The 17,724-nt window shown below is 38.0% G+C and overlaps 9 protein-coding genes and 2 non-coding genes across 11 annotated transcripts; 7 read left to right on the top strand and 4 right to left on the bottom strand.

Annotated features, from left to right (window-relative positions):
* Positions 1 to 328: 328 nt before the first annotated feature.
* On the bottom strand, positions 329 to 1,730 carry alg10 (dolichyl-phosphate-glucose-glycolipid alpha-glucosyltransferase Alg10; the record flags this gene model as incomplete). The annotated part of the gene is made up of 2 exons (XM_056180604.1): positions 329 to 731; positions 769 to 1,730. The coding sequence occupies 2 exons, from the start codon at positions 1,728 to 1,730 to the stop codon at positions 329 to 331; spliced, it is 1,365 nt and encodes a 454-aa protein (XP_056035959.1).
* A 1,278-nt stretch (positions 1,731 to 3,008) lies between these two features.
* Positions 3,009 to 4,567, top strand: mud1 (UBA domain protein Mud1; the record flags this gene model as incomplete). The annotated part of the gene is made up of 3 exons (XM_056180603.1): positions 3,009 to 3,407; positions 3,516 to 3,728; positions 3,782 to 4,567. The coding sequence occupies 3 exons, from the start codon at positions 3,009 to 3,011 to the stop codon at positions 4,565 to 4,567; spliced, it is 1,398 nt and encodes a 465-aa protein (XP_056035960.1).
* A 364-nt stretch (positions 4,568 to 4,931) lies between these two features.
* rrp8 (rRNA methyltransferase Rrp8) lies at positions 4,932 to 5,873 on the top strand (the record flags this gene model as incomplete). The annotated part of the gene is made up of 1 exon (XM_056180602.1): positions 4,932 to 5,873. One exon carries the CDS (start codon positions 4,932 to 4,934, stop codon positions 5,871 to 5,873), a length of 942 nt encoding a protein of 313 aa, XP_056035745.1.
* Positions 5,874 to 6,303: 430 nt separating this feature from the next.
* Positions 6,304 to 8,133, top strand: met9 (methylenetetrahydrofolate reductase Met9; the record flags this gene model as incomplete). Its single annotated transcript, XM_056180601.1, has 1 exon — positions 6,304 to 8,133. One exon carries the CDS (start codon positions 6,304 to 6,306, stop codon positions 8,131 to 8,133), a length of 1,830 nt encoding a protein of 609 aa, XP_056035744.1.
* An 837-nt stretch (positions 8,134 to 8,970) lies between these two features.
* Positions 8,971 to 10,515, top strand: rad52 (DNA recombination mediator Rad52 (previously Rad22); the record flags this gene model as incomplete). The annotated part of the gene is made up of 4 exons (XM_056180600.1): positions 8,971 to 9,315; positions 9,376 to 9,432; positions 9,491 to 9,613; positions 9,676 to 10,515. The coding sequence occupies 4 exons, from the start codon at positions 8,971 to 8,973 to the stop codon at positions 10,513 to 10,515; spliced, it is 1,365 nt and encodes a 454-aa protein (XP_056035751.1).
* A 560-nt stretch (positions 10,516 to 11,075) lies between these two features.
* izh3 (ER membrane hemolysin-III family protein involved in zinc homeostasis Izh3) lies at positions 11,076 to 12,404 on the top strand (the record flags this gene model as incomplete). Its single annotated transcript, XM_056180599.1, has 1 exon — positions 11,076 to 12,404. One exon carries the CDS (start codon positions 11,076 to 11,078, stop codon positions 12,402 to 12,404), a length of 1,329 nt encoding a protein of 442 aa, XP_056035750.1.
* A 527-nt stretch (positions 12,405 to 12,931) lies between these two features.
* rpl3802 (60S ribosomal protein L38) lies at positions 12,932 to 13,383 on the top strand (the record flags this gene model as incomplete). Its single annotated transcript, XM_056180598.1, has 3 exons — positions 12,932 to 13,006; positions 13,062 to 13,248; positions 13,349 to 13,383. 3 exons carry the CDS (start codon positions 12,932 to 12,934, stop codon positions 13,381 to 13,383), a joined length of 297 nt encoding a protein of 98 aa, XP_056035753.1.
* A 460-nt stretch (positions 13,384 to 13,843) lies between these two features.
* On the bottom strand, positions 13,844 to 13,915 carry SOMG_20076. Its single transcript has one exon. It is a non-coding gene; the product is annotated as a tRNA-Met (tRNA).
* A 9-nt stretch (positions 13,916 to 13,924) lies between these two features.
* Positions 13,925 to 14,022, bottom strand: SOMG_20075. The gene is given in 2 exon segments: positions 13,925 to 13,969; positions 13,986 to 14,022. It is a non-coding gene; the product is annotated as a tRNA-Ser (tRNA).
* Positions 14,023 to 14,947: 925 nt separating this feature from the next.
* On the top strand, positions 14,948 to 15,827 carry hus5 (SUMO conjugating enzyme E2 Hus5; the record flags this gene model as incomplete). Its single annotated transcript, XM_056180597.1, has 6 exons — positions 14,948 to 15,013; positions 15,085 to 15,217; positions 15,389 to 15,412; positions 15,475 to 15,584; positions 15,634 to 15,713; positions 15,767 to 15,827. The coding sequence occupies 6 exons, from the start codon at positions 14,948 to 14,950 to the stop codon at positions 15,825 to 15,827; spliced, it is 474 nt and encodes a 157-aa protein (XP_056035752.1).
* A 259-nt stretch (positions 15,828 to 16,086) lies between these two features.
* SOMG_01803 (KH domain RNA-binding protein, involved in splicing) lies at positions 16,087 to 17,616 on the bottom strand (the record flags this gene model as incomplete). Its single annotated transcript, XM_056180596.1, has 1 exon — positions 16,087 to 17,616. One exon carries the CDS (start codon positions 17,614 to 17,616, stop codon positions 16,087 to 16,089), a length of 1,530 nt encoding a protein of 509 aa, XP_056035747.1.
* Between the last annotated feature and the right edge of the window lie 108 nt (positions 17,617 to 17,724).

The raw sequence follows: 17,724 nt of genomic DNA, 5'->3' as shown, positions 1-17,724 counted from the left end.
GCTCTGACCCTCGTTTACCATCTTTTTGGAAAGCACTGCCATTATTAAACATAGGCATTGAACGCTACGTATAGCATATATGGTGTTTCAAATTGATATTTTGTAATAGTTATTGTTTAAAAAGGTACATTTCAAACCAACTTTTTTTTGGAGTATCTCGTTATACTGTATTTTGTTTCAAATGTCGCATTCGCCTGTCATGATTTTCTGTAATACGGTTCTGGACAATATATAGGCATTTTTTCAAGTCCAAATTTAGCTTACCTACCCGCCTGGTGAACAATACATATCTTAAGGAATATAATGATAGAAACAATGTCGTCTTGGTCTACCACATAAACCTTTGTAAGTTTTCTGTCTCAGAAGGCCAAACAAATGGGCGATATACGAATATATACACGCTGATAGCGTTCAGGGACATATGGAAAATGAATTCTGTCAATAAAGCATTTTTTGATTGCCAGGGAACCTTTATCCGCCAAAATAAACATGGAAGAATGAAGTATCGAAATTCGACCAAGGGAGCTGGTACTAATGTGAGCAAAGTAGCCAGCGTCATGACAGTAAAATCTAAGACAGACATGTGATGAGAAACTTCTTTAATAAATAAATTGTAACATAAAGCATATACTGGTGCTCCAAGGTATTTTAACCACCAGTATCTGCGGAATCGATTAAATACATAGAACACATAATGGCGATTATCGGCAAGAAGAAACGGGTGCATAATTCTATCTTTGTTAGAAATCATCCAAATAAAGAACATACGTATTATATTTAATGATAAGAAACAGCAAGGGAAGAAGCAAAAGAGTTATGCGCGAAAATAGATGAGAATGAATCTTTGTTTTCCAGAATGCCCTTTTCAACTGCGGAGACAAGCAAGATGGGAAAGAAAAAATAAATAAAAAGGCAATAAAATAGTTTATCTGGGAGAGATGAATAACTGGTTTGTGATTTGATTTATCGCCTAAAACAATACCTCCATTACATATTAAAAAGCCCAACGAAAAAGCAATGACAAAGGCAAATGGAAGTATTCTTCTCCAAATTTTTCTCATATTTCTCAGGAGGCTTCCAATAAAAGAAGTAATTGCCAAAAGGAAATCGATAAAGGTTGCTTCAGACAATTTAGGATTATAAAATGACAAATCATTGGTAATCAAAGTATATATTATATAGCCGACCCAAAGAATGTTTGTTTGCCGGAAGAACAAACTAAAAAAGCAAAAGACAGAACTTGATATGGCGGCATTCCTTAGTGCCAAATCATAAGCTAATAAAGTTATTACAGTACTAGCGGTATCGGTATAATAAAGTAGGAAACTGAACCATAATGGAGGTAAAGAGGAAAGGACTAATGGGAACCCACGACTCTTAGTGTTCAACTGTGTGCTGATATCAAACAAAATGACCGGCATACCAATAACCCCGAGGGCAAAATTCAGAAAACGAAGATGAAACAAATTACACCCAAGTATAGTCTTTAAAAAGTAAGACAGCAAGTATAGACCTGGAGGAGTAGTAATGGCTGGATCCCATCTCCAATCCTGATTGCAATATCTTTGTGCTTGGGAGACATGAAAGATTTCATCCATATAAGGAATATCGACATAGCGATTAACCAAGAGAAATGATACAAGGGTTATCAGGATCCACAATTTGACGAGGTTTGAGCCTGCACCGGCTCCATATACTGCCCTTACCAGACGGCCCTTTTGTATACTCATATTATAGATTAGAAAGTAATATACAAGAATGAACTAATTTAATAAGGAAACCATTGATTTTTACCAGTAACGAAAAGAATGTCGGTTATGATAATTCCAAGTCACTTTCTGTAGCTACATTATGGATTACTATGAGAGATTTGAGTAAGTCGGCAAAGAGTTGATTTTCTTAATTAGATTAATTCTGCGTTTTTGATTTGAGTAGTATCATTGTTAAAATCCGTTTCAGAAGGTACTTAAGGGTGATTCTTTTATTTGATACAACCGTACGCATTCTATCATGTTTGACCAAACTTGTGTCTGGGGTGATTCAATATTTTAGAAGGTTTGATATAGTGAAGTTTCAAAACCATAAAATAACTTCTATGGGTGTCTGCAAAAATCTCTAAATTGAATATTCGCAGAGAAACAAGAAATGCCATAGTTGGAAGTCACCAGGTAATACAAGAAATTATTTCGTATCCTTGTATTCATATTCCTTCGCGCATATGCCCTTCATTGTTGACGACAGTTTCGAAGAGTACTAGTATAAATTACTGAGCCTTTCGGTTTACCAAGTAAGTACAGTAAACGATCCCTTCATTCTCGACGTAATCGTAATGAACATAGTAAAAAATAAATAAGTAAATACCTCGCTAATTTCAATCTCCTATTCGATGCAATCCAGCAAACTGGTTCTTCTATCGGATACCAAAATTAAGATTGATGCCAAGTAAAGTCCAGGTTAGCAACTCTAATGGAATTTATTTAAGTGTTTGAAAAACTCATTTAAAATGGGGCCTTCAATAACTGTCGGGTTTATTGATCCACGTAGTATTATATCTTACAAATGGATAGTAACTGAGACAGGGAATAGTGTCGATGGAAGAAGGACTTTCTTCGCAATGTTCAGTCAAGCAAGTTATTTCCAGTAATCAATAGAAAGTCCACCCCAGAGCTTACAGAAATGACAAAGCATAACCATGTGGGATTGTGTTTTCGTTTTGCCAAGCTGTAAAATCTTAGCCTAACCGCTTACTTTTAGTAAAACTGCTTTCCAAAAAAATTGAAATAACTTGAATAGCCCAAAAATAGTTTCTTAAATAATGCGACTCAGACTTCCACTCAAAGTTGCTTATCCAGAAAACATGTTTGCTAAAGTTGAAGAAACCAATATAGTATTTGTTAAAAAAGAAGATGAAAAAAATCTAGAAAATAGCGAAGAAGTCTACAAGTAAAATCAATTGCGCATACTTAGATTTCATCTGGATCTGAAACCCACCGACCACAAGAAATTCAATGGATATCTTTTACCTGGTTTATTTTCTAACTCACTTTGTTGCTGCAATCTTTGTCGATCTTCCAATCTCTGAATGGGTGCAAGACAAATATCCTTCCCTTTCAGCTGTTCGACGCTTTTATTTGAACAACTATGATGATCCAATTCTAAAAAGCCATGCTCCATGGCAATATGGTTTATTCGTTTCTGAAGCACTCATCCAGCTTCCGTATTTTTTATGGGCCTCCTATAGCATCTGGAAAGACACACAAAGTCCTGTATTATGGCTTTCGATGTTGATGTATGGAATCCATGCTGCCACGACAACTTGGATCTGTATCTTTGAACTTTATGCTCAACAAAAATGGATTTTAATTTCTTTTTACCTTCCTTATTTGGTGATTCCTTTGTTGATGGCGGTTCATATGTCCAAGCGAATAATAAGAGCCTGCACCCTTACAGCATCCCAATCTTCTACCACCTCTTTCACTACTCAAAAAAAGCATCTCTAAGACCATTTTTCGTAGAAAATGAATCAATTATCTGTTGAAGAGATACGCCGAACTATTTTATCCACACCAATACTTTTAAATCGCGTACAAAGCGAATTCCCACAATTAGCAGAAGTTTTAGAAGATCCTGAGCGATTTGCATCTATTTGGCAAACATTAAATTTTTCACAACTCCTATCAACACCTCAGTCGTCTGGTCCCGCTCCCCTTTCTATGCCTACGATTCCTGTATGATCACTGTAACAGAAATTTTGCTTGTTATACTAACAGTAACACTCTAGGATGATCAATTGTTCGATGTAGAAGTCCAACGAAAAATTGAAGAGCAAATTCATCAATCCAATATAGCAGAAAATATGCAAAACGCCATTGAAAATCACCCAGAGGTTTTCGGGCAAGTATATATGCTTTTTGTCGACGTTGAGATTAATGGACACAAAGTAAAAGCTTTCGTAGACTCAGGGGCTCAGGCTACCATTTTGTCTGCCGACTGTGCTTCACGCTGTGGATTGACTCGATTATTGGATACGAGGTTTTCAGGTGTCGCAAAGGGTGTAGGCATGGCAAAAATACTAGGCTCTGTACACAGTGCTCCTTTGAAAATTGGGAGCCTGTTTCTTCCTTGTCGTTTTACTGTCATTGAGGGTCGCGACGTTGATATGCTTCTTGGTTTAGACATGTTACGCAGATATCAAGCATGCATCGATTTGGAAAATAACGTTCTTCGAATTCATGGACAAGAGGTTTCTTTCTTAGGGGAATCTGAAATTCCGAAAATGCATGTTGCTTCTCAAGCACCCGGAGTCGAGGCTAGTCCTTCGGACGCTCCTGCATCTAATACCTCTAGTGGAATGCGTTTGGGTACGAAAAATGATACCAAACCATCTCCAAGTGCTTCTGTGGCTTCAAGTACCCCTAATAATCCTATCGTTAATGTATCAGGGGATCCTGCGGTTGAATCAAAGATTGCTCAGCTTACCGGTATGGGCTTTGATCCGTTAGAAGCAGCTCAGGCTTTGGATGCGGCTAATGGAGACGTTGATGTTGCAGCTTCTTTCCTTCTGTAATGGCTTGCTTAAAGACTGATAAAACAGTCAACATAGACGCATGCATCCCTAGGGAATAACTAATTATTTATGATTCCAATTATTAGAAAAAAAAAGTTTGTTATGATGTGTAAATGAATTTCCCTTTACTTTTTTCCAGATTTTCGTATTTACCTTTTGTATCATGTATTCTACCCGGTAATGAATTTGCTTTTCAGAGACAATAGAATACAATTAACAATTCTCAAGTACGTGATAAAAACTAATGATTAAGTAAAACAGCATTCTGATATTTTGCCTGGATTTTACATGGAACTCTCAAGGCAGTCGTCCACTCTTAGCCATATTCAATTTTGGGCAAAAAAAGAAACATACACTAAAAAGTATGTTTCAGGTAAATTGGGATTTAGGAAGTGCTCCGCCGAAAAGGCAAGAGCCCAAAGAATATAAAAAAAGAAAGAATCAGACCGAAAAGGCAAAACCTGAATTGATAAAGAACAAGGACTCGAAAGGTCAAGAACCATCAACAAAAAAGCAGAAACAAGAACAAAAGGAAAGCGAGAAGTTTGCAATTGAAAGCAAGCAACCATCTCCTGCTCAGCAAGGCGATAAAAAGTTAGCAAATGAAGATTCTTTGACGATGCTTCAAAAGAAAATGAAAGGGAAATTAGATGGTGCTAAATTTCGATGGATCAATGAACGATTATACACGACAGAGAGCGAGGATGCTGTGAAACTTTTCCGGGATAGTCCAGACATGTTTGAAGTGTACCATGCCGGATTTCGACATCAGATTGAAAACTGGCCTGAAAATCCAGTTGACGTTTTTATTCGCTTTTTGAAGGAAAGGTACGATAAAAAGAAGCGACCCGTTAACGTGGTAGATCTTGGATGTGGAGAAGCTAAAATTGCCGCAACTTTTGAGGCATCCAAGCATATCCAAGTACAAAGTTTTGATCTCGTTTCTGCAAACAAGTTTATTGTAGCTTCGGATATCTCGAATCTTCCTTTAGAGGATGGTAGCGTCGACATTGCCATCTTCTGTCTGAGTTTGATGGGAACGAATTGGCAATCATTTTTGCAGGAAGCCCACCGCGTTTTGAAGCCACAAACAGGGCAATTATGGGTTGCTGAAATTAAAAGTCGTTTTTCTGATAAAAGTGGTAAAGTCTTCGCTCAAGAACTCCCAAAAATGGGGTTTGAAAATACATCCCTTGCCTTGGGTAATAAAATGTTTACGCTTTTCGAGTTTGTCAAAAGACCTTTACTTGAAAAGCCACAGACTCTTCCTCCTATTCTTAATGCCTGCATCTACAAGCGTCGGTAAGCAATTTTTTTCTTGGTCTGAATCTGAATTTATCAATATATTTGTACTGTGCATTGGTTCTTTGGGAATGGTTGGAAAAAAAAATCATAATTTTACTTTATAGAAGTTTTTATATTTAATGATAGAGTTCAAGCTATTCACCTGTCAGCGCTTTGTTTATCTTTTGATTTTATGTACATTTTATTATTTATTTACGCTTCCATCACACTTCAGTGAAATTAGCAGTACTTCATCCGAATACGCAATCATTATGGTAATGAAGCTCAATACTATCAGCTAAGGAAGCGTTACGCGATACTGTAAATAGAATCCAGCGTAATTATCCACATCAACCATCTCTTGTAGCGGTTTATAGGAGATTGTGTTTTCAAAACTTAACCAAAGCCAACTAACTACTTAGGGCAAGATCCTTCAAAATTGGGTGGTAAAAATGAAAATAAGTGACAAACTTCAAGATCCGGGCTGGAAAGACAAAGTTACATGGAGCTATGAGTTTTTTCCACCGAAAACAAGCACAGGTATCCAAAATCTATACAATCGTATAGATCGCATGAAAGAATGGGGATATCCAATGTTCGTAGATGTGACCTGGGGTGCTGGCGGGTCTACTTCTGATTTGACTCCGGTGATTATAAATGTTGCTCAAAAGGATTTTCAGCTCGACACGTGCATGCATCTCACTTGTACAAATATGTCAGGCGAAATGATTAGAATGGCGTTGAAGAAAGCTTACGAGTCTGGTTGTCGTAATGTTTTGGCACTGAGAGGGGATCCACCCAAAAATGAAACCGAATGGACCCAAGTGGAAGGTGGCTTTCGCTATGCGGCAGATTTGGTTCGATATATAAAAAAGAACTATGGAGATGAAATCTGCATTGGTGTCGCTGGTTATCCTGAAGGATATTCACCAGGTGACGACATTGATAGAAGTATAAATCATTTAAAAGAAAAAGTAGATGCTGGTGCATCGTTTATTGTAACGCAAATGTTTTATGATGCCGATAATTTTGTTGAATGGGTAAAAAAATGCCGGGAAAATGGTATATTGGTGCCCATTTTTCCAGGCATCATGCCCATTCAAGCTTGGGATTCATTCATTCGAAGAGCAAAATGGAGTGGAGTGAAAATTCCACAACATTTTATGGACGCTCTTGTACCCGTAAAAGACAATGATGATGATGTTCGTGAACGTGGTGCCGATTTAATGGTACAGTTCTGTCAAAAATTAATTGATAATGGCATTACCCGTCTTCATTTTTATACCATGAATTTAGAAAAGGCCGTGAAAATGATTATCGAGCGACTGGGATTGCTCGTTGAAGAACTTAAGCAAGTAACTGAAAAACCGGAAAACGAGCTGACGACAAACCGTACGGAAATTTTCCCCAACGGCACCAAACGTGCAAACGAAGATGTTCGTCCTATATTTTGGAGGACTCGTTTAGAGAGCTATATGTCAAGGACAGAGCAATGGGATGAATTCCCTCATGGTCGATGGGGTGATTCTCGTAGCCCTGCGTTTGGTGAATTTGATCCTTCCCGTCATGGCCTACGTCAGTCGGCTGCTGAGATTTTGGCTCTCTGGGGCAGTCCAAAATCCTATAAAGAGCTTGGTGAGCTTTTTGTAAGTTACTGCACAAAAAAACAAACCAGTTTACCCTGGAGCGACATGCCCATCTCGGAGGAGGCAAAAGTGATTCAAAGTCAGCTGGAAAATATGAATAGGAGAGCTTATCTCACAATTAATTCCCAGCCTGCTCTAAACGGCGTTAAAAGCTCTGACCCAGTACATGGCTGGGGTCCAACGAACGGATATGTATACCAGAAGCCTTACGTTGAGTTTTTCGTACACCCTTCCTTGATTGAGGAATTGAAATCCTCTCTTCACCAAATGGGAGATATTTCCTACTTCTTCGTTTCTGTTTCTGGGAAACTGGATACCAATGCCGCATATGAAGTTCCCAATGCAGTTACATGGGGAGTATTTCCTAATCGAGAGGTAATTCAACCGACTATTGTTGAATCTACTTCATTCTTGGCCTGGAAAGACGAAGCGTATTCTCTTGGTATGGCTTGGGCTTCAGCCCATGATCCAAAATCTGAAACACACAAGTTATTGGTATCCATGATGTCCAGCTGGGTGCTTTGTGTTATTGTTGACAATAACTATGAACGAGGCCAATCTTTGTTTGACATTTTCTCAAAATTGAGAAGCTTAGAAGATTTCCATCCTGAACTTTACAACGGAGTGGCTAAGTAATGTAAAATGGTGTTTGCTAATTTTGTTTTTTATTCCTCACCTGTTTGTGTTTTGTTTATCCGGGCTTTGTGCTCAAAAATTTATGTAAGGTATTAACCCCACACTCTCTTTCAACAGTTTTGTTTATTTGGGATGGTTTTGGTTTCAACAATTTAATTGATCGTTTATGAATTCCTTCTCTATATTTGCATTGGCTTCAACAGTCATCCGATAGTTTTTATCCTCATTTATCCTTTATTGTCTCTAATACTAATGATATATGTATATATATATATATACGAAGATATATGTGCTTTTATTTAAATTTAAATAATAAAGATAAGTTAAACATTTCTTTTAATAAAAGTAAAAGAAGAGCAAAAACCTAAATAGGCAAAAAAGTAAGAAAGTAAAGCGACTGAACTATAATTGATGTGAAGCTCGTAACTTCTATGAAAATAAAATTGTAGTCTTGTATATATGCAATTGTGCTTTCGTACGCAAGGCTTGAAAATTATGGGTATATATCAACAATTGAGATGAACGGATGGAAATAATTCCTCTTTTTCTCTTCTTGTTCTCAAGATTAAAGAATCCCGTTTGCTTTGACAAACATCGGTGGCATCGATTCAGTGGTGAAATGTAAAGATTAAAAATGAAAATAACTTGAATAGTTCGAAAACTCATGATATTCTTTTATAAAAGCTAGAGAAACGTTTAGACTATTATTATTCTTATTCATTTTGGAAGTATGAAGCTAGTTGAGTAAGTTGGGTGTTGGTCTGAACTCAACACCATTCCTACTGGGAAGCATACACAATCGGAAATTCATTTTGGGGTCGTAATAATAAAAGGAAAATGTCTTTCCGTGAGAAACAACATACAATAGAAGAAGAAAAAGGTGGTGGATTTGGAGATCCATATTCAGCGGATGAGTACCAGTATTTACAAGCATCACTGACCAGAAAACTGGGCCCAGAGTATGTTTCGCGGAGGTCTGGTCCAGGTGGATTTTCAGTGAGCTATATCGAATCTTGGAAGGCCATTGAGCTTGCTAATGAAATTTTTGGATTTAATGGGTGGTCATCCTGTATAAGAAGTGTGATTATTGATTTTCTGGACGAAAACAAAGAAACCAATCGAGTGAGTTTAGGATTAAGCGTCGTGGTTCGAGTGACTATTAAAGATGGAGCATATCATGAGGTAGCGTTCATACCGTTAATTTACAATTTGCTTTGGAAACAGAAAGGCTAATGAATTCAGGATATTGGTTACGGGTCAATAGATAATTGCAGAGGGAAAGCATCTGCGTTTGAAAAGGTTTGTAAAGAATTCAGAAGATGAAATAATGAAAGAGGTCTTTATTAATGCTCTACAGTGTAAAAAAGAGGGAACCACAGATGCCTTAAAACGTGCCCTCAGAAACTTTGGAAACAGTCTTGGAAATTGCATGTATGACAAGTATTATTTACGAGAAATTGGAAAAATGAAACCCCCAGCAGTATGTGATAATCAAAAATCACTGTAAAAAGTTAGTACGGCTACTAACAAAGTGTTTTCTAGTATCAACTTGATAGCGGTGATTTATTCCGCAAGTCAGAATCGGGCTCAAGAGGAGAATTCATGAAGAAAAGAAATGCTCCAAGCAAATCCAACAATAGACCAGTCGTCAAAAATGAAAAATCCTTCCATCCATCTGCCACCAATCCAAGACAGGAAAACAGAGATCCAGAGATGTATTCTGATGAGGAGTTGGATAATATCTTTGTAGAAGACGATATGATTGCCCACTTGGCAGTTAATGATACAGGATCTCCCGCTAACAAATCATTTGAAGAGTCCGACGTGAAACCCAAACCAGAACCGGTGAAACCAGCTTCAAAACCAATTCAACGAAATAATACATATCCTATGGCTGGGGCTCCTCATTCATCAAACGAAAAGATGAAACCTAGCGGCCCAAGTTTGCCTCCAAAAGTCGATGAGTTAAGTCTCAATGGAACCTCTCCTTCTTCAGCAAAATTCATTAGTGCTCGTGCTGCTGCTGCTGCTGAAGGAGCTGTTTCCGCTCCTAATACTGCAAATTTCAATCCCCGATTGGATAGTCCATCAATACGGAAGTCGTCTGTGGTAGATCATTCCAAATCCGTTCCGGTCCATAGGTCGGTAGTGAAGCCCGCTGAAAAGGTCCATATTCGACCAAGCGCAAAAGTTGGAGCTCCACCTAATGCTTCTTCTGAACAGCGGAATTCTTCAGGTACAAAGAGGTCTCTTCATGAAACCACGCTCTTTCGTCAAAATTCAATGGAAACAAGCAATGGAAATTCAATGTCTGGTTCGGAAACCATTCCGAAACTATCGCAAGATGACCCTGGAAATGATAAAAAGCCTAAAACAAATTGATTAGACTTTTTATTCGCTTGGATAATTGACTTCGTTTTCCTAACTTTCTCTTTTCGATTTTATGATGTATCAGTTCAGGTACTTTAATTATGTAAATTAGTCGTTTCAGATAATATTTAATCCATCCCTTTATGATGACTCTAAATAATTACGGATAAGTTTTTTATTAAATAACTGCTTAATTTCCTTATTGAACCCCGAAACTCGTGTTGCATGGTTTCTTTCTTGGTTTGTTTACATTTATATAAACAAAGCCAATCCATCATTTTTACGTAGCTATCTTTGAGCCGTCTACATTCTTCGTTGATATATATCTTCCTTAGCATTATACTGGGTATCTCTTATAAGAATATTATTTAGGCCAACAAACTACGCTTTTGTGGGGCAAAGTATCTCTTCCCACGGATGTAGTGAAGTTGCCAAAAGCCAAGTACTCTGCCAATTCAAACGTCGACGAGAATCCAAGGATTGCATTCTTTTGAGAAGCGTACAGACGTAGAATTGACAGCCTTCAAAAGGAGGTCGAACGGTGAGAATAAGAATCAAATAGATCTGCAAAGATGGTTCAAATACAATTGTCCGGGGCAGACAGGGCAGAAGGAGTCAAGAAACGAGCCCATGGCCGGCGACATTCTTCATACGAAGTTGAGGGAAAAAGAGGTGATATTCCAGAAGAATTCGTTGTTTACAAGTTTGATCTATTTCTCAGTCGTTTAGGGGATCGAATGAAGCGAATTGAAGAGGTAGGACTTCCAACAATAGAGGAACCAAATACTACCTATGAAATATTGGTAAGACTACGAAATTCATTTATCGGAAGTACCATTTTGGGGAAGAACCAGGTTATGTATTTTCTTCGGATGATTGAGGAAAAGTACCAGGACGTCCTGGCTGCATGTGATTCATTTCCTTCGAAAGTGTTGAAAGCCTTAATTGTTTTGGAAAATTTATTGTCTGATTTGGAAGATATAGCTAGTGTTGAAAGTCGAACAACAGTTGGTGAAATTTTTGAAGATACCAAAGAAAAACTCCAAAGAGCCATACGTGCAGGTGAGAATCGGCTTCTTCATATAGAAGAAGTTCCTTTGGAATGGAAAAATAACCCTTTCATTGTTCGAGGATATCGGTTCTATTCCAGTAAACGCCGATGTATTCGCTCTATACTTGCCTTCCATAATGAAACGTTAAATATTTGGACCCATCTAGTTGCACTTCTTGGATTCCTCACGGTCACATCATATTTTTATCCATCGTCTACTTCTTGGATTTCGTCTTCGGTATCTAATCGAATTGTCCGTGTTTTCTTTCTAGTATGCGCGATGAAATGCTTAGCGTGCTCAGTTACCTGGCACACATTTTCCAGTTTGTCCAAGTATGAGCATATGCGACGTGCGGCGTGCATGGATTATGTGGGTATTTCAGCACTCATTGCTGCTTCCATTATTGCGGTTGAGTTCCATGCTTTCAAATGTCACAGCATATTTCGTGTACTTTACATAGCCATTACCGGGTCGCTTGGATGTATAGGAATATATATGCCTTGGAAAAAGTGGTTCAATGACTACAATCATCGTTCCTTTAAAATCTTTTTCTTTGTTGGTTTAGCCTGCAGTGGATTCTTACCATTACTTACGATGTGTTATATCCAAGGCACAATGAGAACGTTAATTTATTTGAAACCTGTTTTCATGTCTATTTTTAGCTATATTATCGGAGTCACTTTTTATGCTTTACACATACCTGAAAAGTTAAGTCCTGGCATATTTGACATCGTGGGAAACAGCCATCAATTGTGGCATATTGCTATTATAATTGGTATAGGCTTCCATTATTACGGTCTCAAGACATTTGAAACGACCCACCGAGAGTTCGCCTGTGAGTGTATATAATATTTATTGCCGAAAGCTCAAATAGAGCTGAGACTATCCCAAGCGAACCGGACTATGCATGAATTTTAATACGAAAGGACACAATATGAACTCATACTCTCTGCTATTTCTCTCAGTTCTTAATTCTTTGTTTTTTTTTGTGTTCTTTTGGTTTTGTTTTTAAATAATACTTTGATAACTTTCGTTTTGTACATAATAACTTCATTTTGACATTGAATACATCGAAGCAATTCGTGTTGATTAATCAATTGAGTAAACATCATTTTAGGAATAGGTTTTTCTGGTTTGTTTGCATAAAAACAATGAAGTATATTTTATAAATTCTCTCAATATTTGTATGCACCATCCTGTCTCTATTCAAAGGTGGCACACGCCTAACTACCCGCAGGACAAATTCATTTCACATTATATATCCTTTTTTTTTTTTTTAATGTAAATTAAATTACTGATACGAAAAACAAACCCGAATCTTCATACTACCAGCCTAGAATAGCCCAAAGTGTTGGACCCAGTGAAAAAGCAGTCACATGGTGTATAGGACACAACGCAACAACTCAACTCGATTCTGTGCACAGCAAGTTACCCAGCAAGTCGATAAAATGGTATGTGAGATTTATTGTAATGATTTAGATGAGAAGCTAATGCGTCGTGTTATAGCCTCGCCAGGTCACTGATATTAAGCTCTTTTTACAGCTTGCTCACAGAGGTGATGCGACTTCTGCCCGTGTGAAGAAGAACCAAAACAAGGACGTTAAGTTCAAGCTTCGCTGCTCCAAGTACCTCTACACTTTGGTTGTCGCTGATGCCAAGAAGGCCGAGAAGCTTCGTCAATCTCTTCCTCCTGGTATGTGAAAAAAAATGTGGAATGGTTTCATACAAAATTTTTTTTGCTTGTATATTCTGCTTGTTATCGTTTCTTTGCAAATTACTAACAAATGTATCAGCTCTCACCGTTGCCGAAGTTGGCAAGAAGGCTTAGAAACAATCAATGAAGTATCGGTTTTAAGAACAGGAAATGATGGAAGAAGTAGAAGGAAGCAGCTGAAAAGTAGTTTGGCGATGTAACAAAAAGAGTGGTAATGTAGAATAAGTAGTTCTTGGGGGAATTATGGGTGAATCTTGAGCGAAAACATAATGTATGAGTAGCCAACTTGTTTATGAAAAGTGAGGACGTGTAGCCCCTGTTCTGATACCTTTAGAAGACTAGACTTATTTCGTTTAAAATTTAGAGAAAGTCTAGCGGCAATTGTGGGAATGCGTGGATTCTTAAGATGGAGTAGGACAATCACTGAAATGAGGATGACCAAAAACAAGACACTGAAGCTACTCTAAAAAAAGAGAAAGTACGTTTAAAACACGACGAAACGCAGTAAACCAACATTAGCAAGAAAAGAGAAACAATGAATTTTATGCAACAAAATAAAGAATAAAAAAAAGAATTGCGCGGCCAGGTTTCGATCCTGGGACCTACGGGTTATGAGCCCGTCGGAGTTCCACTCTCCTACCGCGCACATTTATACCGTCAGCAGCAGGATTTGAACCTGCGCGGGCAGAGCCCATTAGATGCCTCGAATGGTGGAATTCGAGTCTAACTCCTTAACCACTCGGACATACTGACTAATGTTGATTCTTTTGTCAAGAAAAACTTTATATTCAAACAAGTACTTTTGTATGTCTTGCATCATTGAATAATGGAACAGAAAATTGACAATTTTATGCAAACCGGATTTCATAATCAAAAGAAAAGTTAGTATTAAACGAAGAGAACTTTTGGAATTTGTTTCAAGATGAACTTTGCCATGATACATATGGCGCTGCGTACTGCTTCATGGGCAATCCCAGAATTATAAGTAGATTTCATTTGTATATCTAGGATAAATAAATGGATTAGGATACAAACATGGATTTGTTTTTTATCGAAAGTATTAGAATTATTTACTAAAGTACCTGTGTTCGGGTTCATTAATAAACAAGGGAAATTTGGAAAAAAAAAGGCGGTTTGCTTTTCTACAGGGAGTAGATATCCTTTCATTTCAATAGGTTTTCTTTTTCATTTGAGTGGTTGATTCATATGCTGATATCCTTTCCAGCGTTTGAGCTTGAAACTAACAGGTCCTGTTAGAACCCATATTTCTGAAGCCTTCTTGCAAATAGAAACAGGACGAGGATAAGCTTTATTTTATGTTGGTGGAATAGAATGAGATGTATAAAAATGCTTTTTTTTTTCTTTTTTTTTTTAGCAAGGGAGGTTTGATTCTACGTAGAATTGAATGAAGGCAGCAAACTACAAATATCATACTCCATACTGGTAAAGGAATCTTGTAATTCTTTACTATTTTAAAATTAAAAGTTAAAATCTTTGTCTTGCTTTTCTCGTACTGTTACAGACATCAGGAATCACCATTAAAATTTCTGTACGAAGATTGCCATTTTTTTTTAATCCACACTACCCACAAAATTCGAGCATTTACCAAGCATTGACATCCAAAACTCGGTCCTGGCAAATAAATAATACCTAAATTGGATCTAAAATTTGATTAAGAATGTCGTCTCTTTGTAAAACTCGACTTCAAGAGGAGCGCAAACAATGGAGGAGAGACCACCCATTTGTAAGTGATACCCGAAAAAGCAACTTTTTAATTTCACTCATTTGGATTTGAGTACTAATACTTTACTTTAGGGTTTTTTTGCAAAGCCTAGCAAATCCCCCGATGGCGGTCTTGACTTAATGAACTGGACAGTCGGAATTCCTGGTAAACCTAAAACTTCTTGGGAAGGAGGTCTCTATAAATTAACTATGACTTTCCCTGAAGGTATGTCTCTATACTTCCGACACCTTTAATGCTCGCCCTATTACTTGCCCATCTTGCGAATCACCATCTAATTCGCCAAGCACCAAAGCGTTCATTTTCAACAGGAGAATTGGGCAGCATTTTCCCTCTTTTTTTTTCTTTTTTTGTTTGTGCTAACCATGTGTCTCATAGAATACCCAACGCGTCCTCCAAAGTGTACGATTCCAACTGCTTTTTACAATAGCTGTCTTAACCCAGCTTTTCTAACACTATTATAGGCAGATTTACTCCACCTTTGTTCCACCCAAATGTTTATCCTTCTGGCACTGTTTGTCTTTCTATCTTAAATGAAGAAGAAGGTTGGAAGCCTGCTATCACCATTAAACAAGTATGTTCTTTTGATTATTCTGTAAAGTCATTGCTAAATTCTGTTTCAGATCTTACTAGGGATTCAAGATTTATTGAATGATCCCAATATTGCTTCCCCAGCTCAAACCGAGGCTTATACAATGTTCAAGTATGTTTTCTACATGAATTGCTTTTGCCAAGTGCTAATCTCAATGAAATCAGAAAAGACAAAGTAGAATACGAAAGGCGTGTCCGCGCGCAAGCCAAAGAAAATGCACCATAAAAATAGAGCTACCTTTCTTTTCTGTATCCCTAATTTACTAATCATTGTTGTTATTGGTTCTGTTATTTTTACAGGATACTGCTACAAGCTAATCGGTCACACTCATAAAATCAGTTAGACGGATGATTATATTAAACACTAAACAAACAGAAATAAACACTAAATTCAAAAAACGAATGTATTTTTTAGGGTTACGTAAAATACGCCTTTTCACTATGATAGTCGTCCATTGCCCATATACCAATTAATCCCATATCAATTATTGGGGTGGATTCGCCCCACGACTTTGAGCATAGATTTGTTGTTGGTAGTATTGAACATAGGCATTATAACCTCCAAAAGCTGCATATGGATCTGCTCCAGGAGCAGACATAGCTGAGATACCAACGCCCGGAGCATCAATTCCTGGAGGACCAGACATTCCAGGAGCCCCATATACATAGGGCATACCAGGTGAAACCATGGGAACAGCAGGAGACGTACCTGGAGGATAAGCCGCTGCCGGGATTGAAGTGGCAGGTGCAACATTCGACGTAGACGACGTAGGGGCACTAAAGTTAGCAACAGGGGAGACATTGGATATTGGTGGAGTTCCATGATTGCTAGGTGTTTCTGCCTTGGATGAGCGGTTAGAGTAATGGTTACGATTGGACTGTTTGTATGCTTGTGATCCTTGACCGCCTTCTCTGTACTGGGTTTTCCAAGCCTGGTATTGTTGATGTACATTGGCGATCAAATCCTCGCATAATGGTTTCGCTTTTTGAATATTGTTCATATCGTGGCTCATTATACACAAATGTAGAGGTTCGTCAGATTCTCGGTTAGTAGAAGGTTCAATAAAAGCAGACCCTTGTCCTTTTATTTGTACGCGAGTACGAGTTTCTTGCTGAATATGTTTTACATAAGCACCCTGAGGACCGACCACTGCTTGACGAAGATGGAAACCTTTAGTAGGTGTCAAATTGATATAAACTTTTTCTTCATTCCATCGTTTACGCATTCCTTGAGATTCATTTGGAATCGAGTTTCCCTGAGGGGATGCACCTTGAGATGGGTTACGATCCATATCATCTCGTCTTCGAAACCTTCTTTCGTCTACGAGGGGCCCAATGTCTTTATGTATCCAAGATTCTAATTCCGCTAGAGCTTTTGACAAGTCCTCTGTGGAACTTGCTACTATATGGAGGTATAAAGGAGGGTCTCGATCAGAAGCTAGAGCTTTGTTTGGGTAATAGCGGCCTTTAGAATACAACTGAACTCCACTTTTATGTTCAATTTCAGATAACGTGGAAGATTTTACGAGTATATAGCGATTCTTCACATTATTTATCTCAACATTAATAGTAAAAACTTCCTCCCCTTCAATAACTTTCCCCGCTATATCAGCTATAGAGGGAGGTACCAAATCATTCAACTCAGACTGAGAATTAGGAGGAAGAGGTGGAGCAGGTGCATTGGGAAGTGGGACAGAACTCTCTGAATTCTGTTCTTTCTTAGCATCCTTTTCTTCTTCATCAAAGGATCTTCCAGATCGTAATGACTCTGCAACACGTTTGGCAGCAGCGGCAGCAGCTTCCACTGGGTCCAAAGGTGGTTTTTGGGTAGATTTCTCACTTTCGTTATTAAAAGAAGAACGATTTTTATAAGCTGGAGGGCTCAAAGATCTATCGTCTTCTCGGTATGTCCGAGACTCTCTGGGACGTTCTTTAGAAGCCGAATCACGGGAGAAGCGAGATCTTTTTTCAGAAAAGGCTTCATCCTGATAACCAAGATGTCTTGAGCTCGACATGTAGGAATTATAGAATCGAAGACACTGCTTGTTCAGTAGGGATTCACTACAAGTTATTACTTCTTATGAACAATAGTAGGTAGCAGAAAGTAACAATGTGAATCAACG

This window comes from Schizosaccharomyces osmophilus, chromosome 1 (genome assembly GCF_027921745.1).
Source record: "Schizosaccharomyces osmophilus chromosome 1, complete sequence".
Taxonomy (NCBI): domain Eukaryota; kingdom Fungi; phylum Ascomycota; class Schizosaccharomycetes; order Schizosaccharomycetales; family Schizosaccharomycetaceae; genus Schizosaccharomyces; species Schizosaccharomyces osmophilus.
The sequence above is the reverse complement of the archived record's forward strand: the minus strand, read 5'-3'. Positions and strand labels throughout refer to the sequence as shown.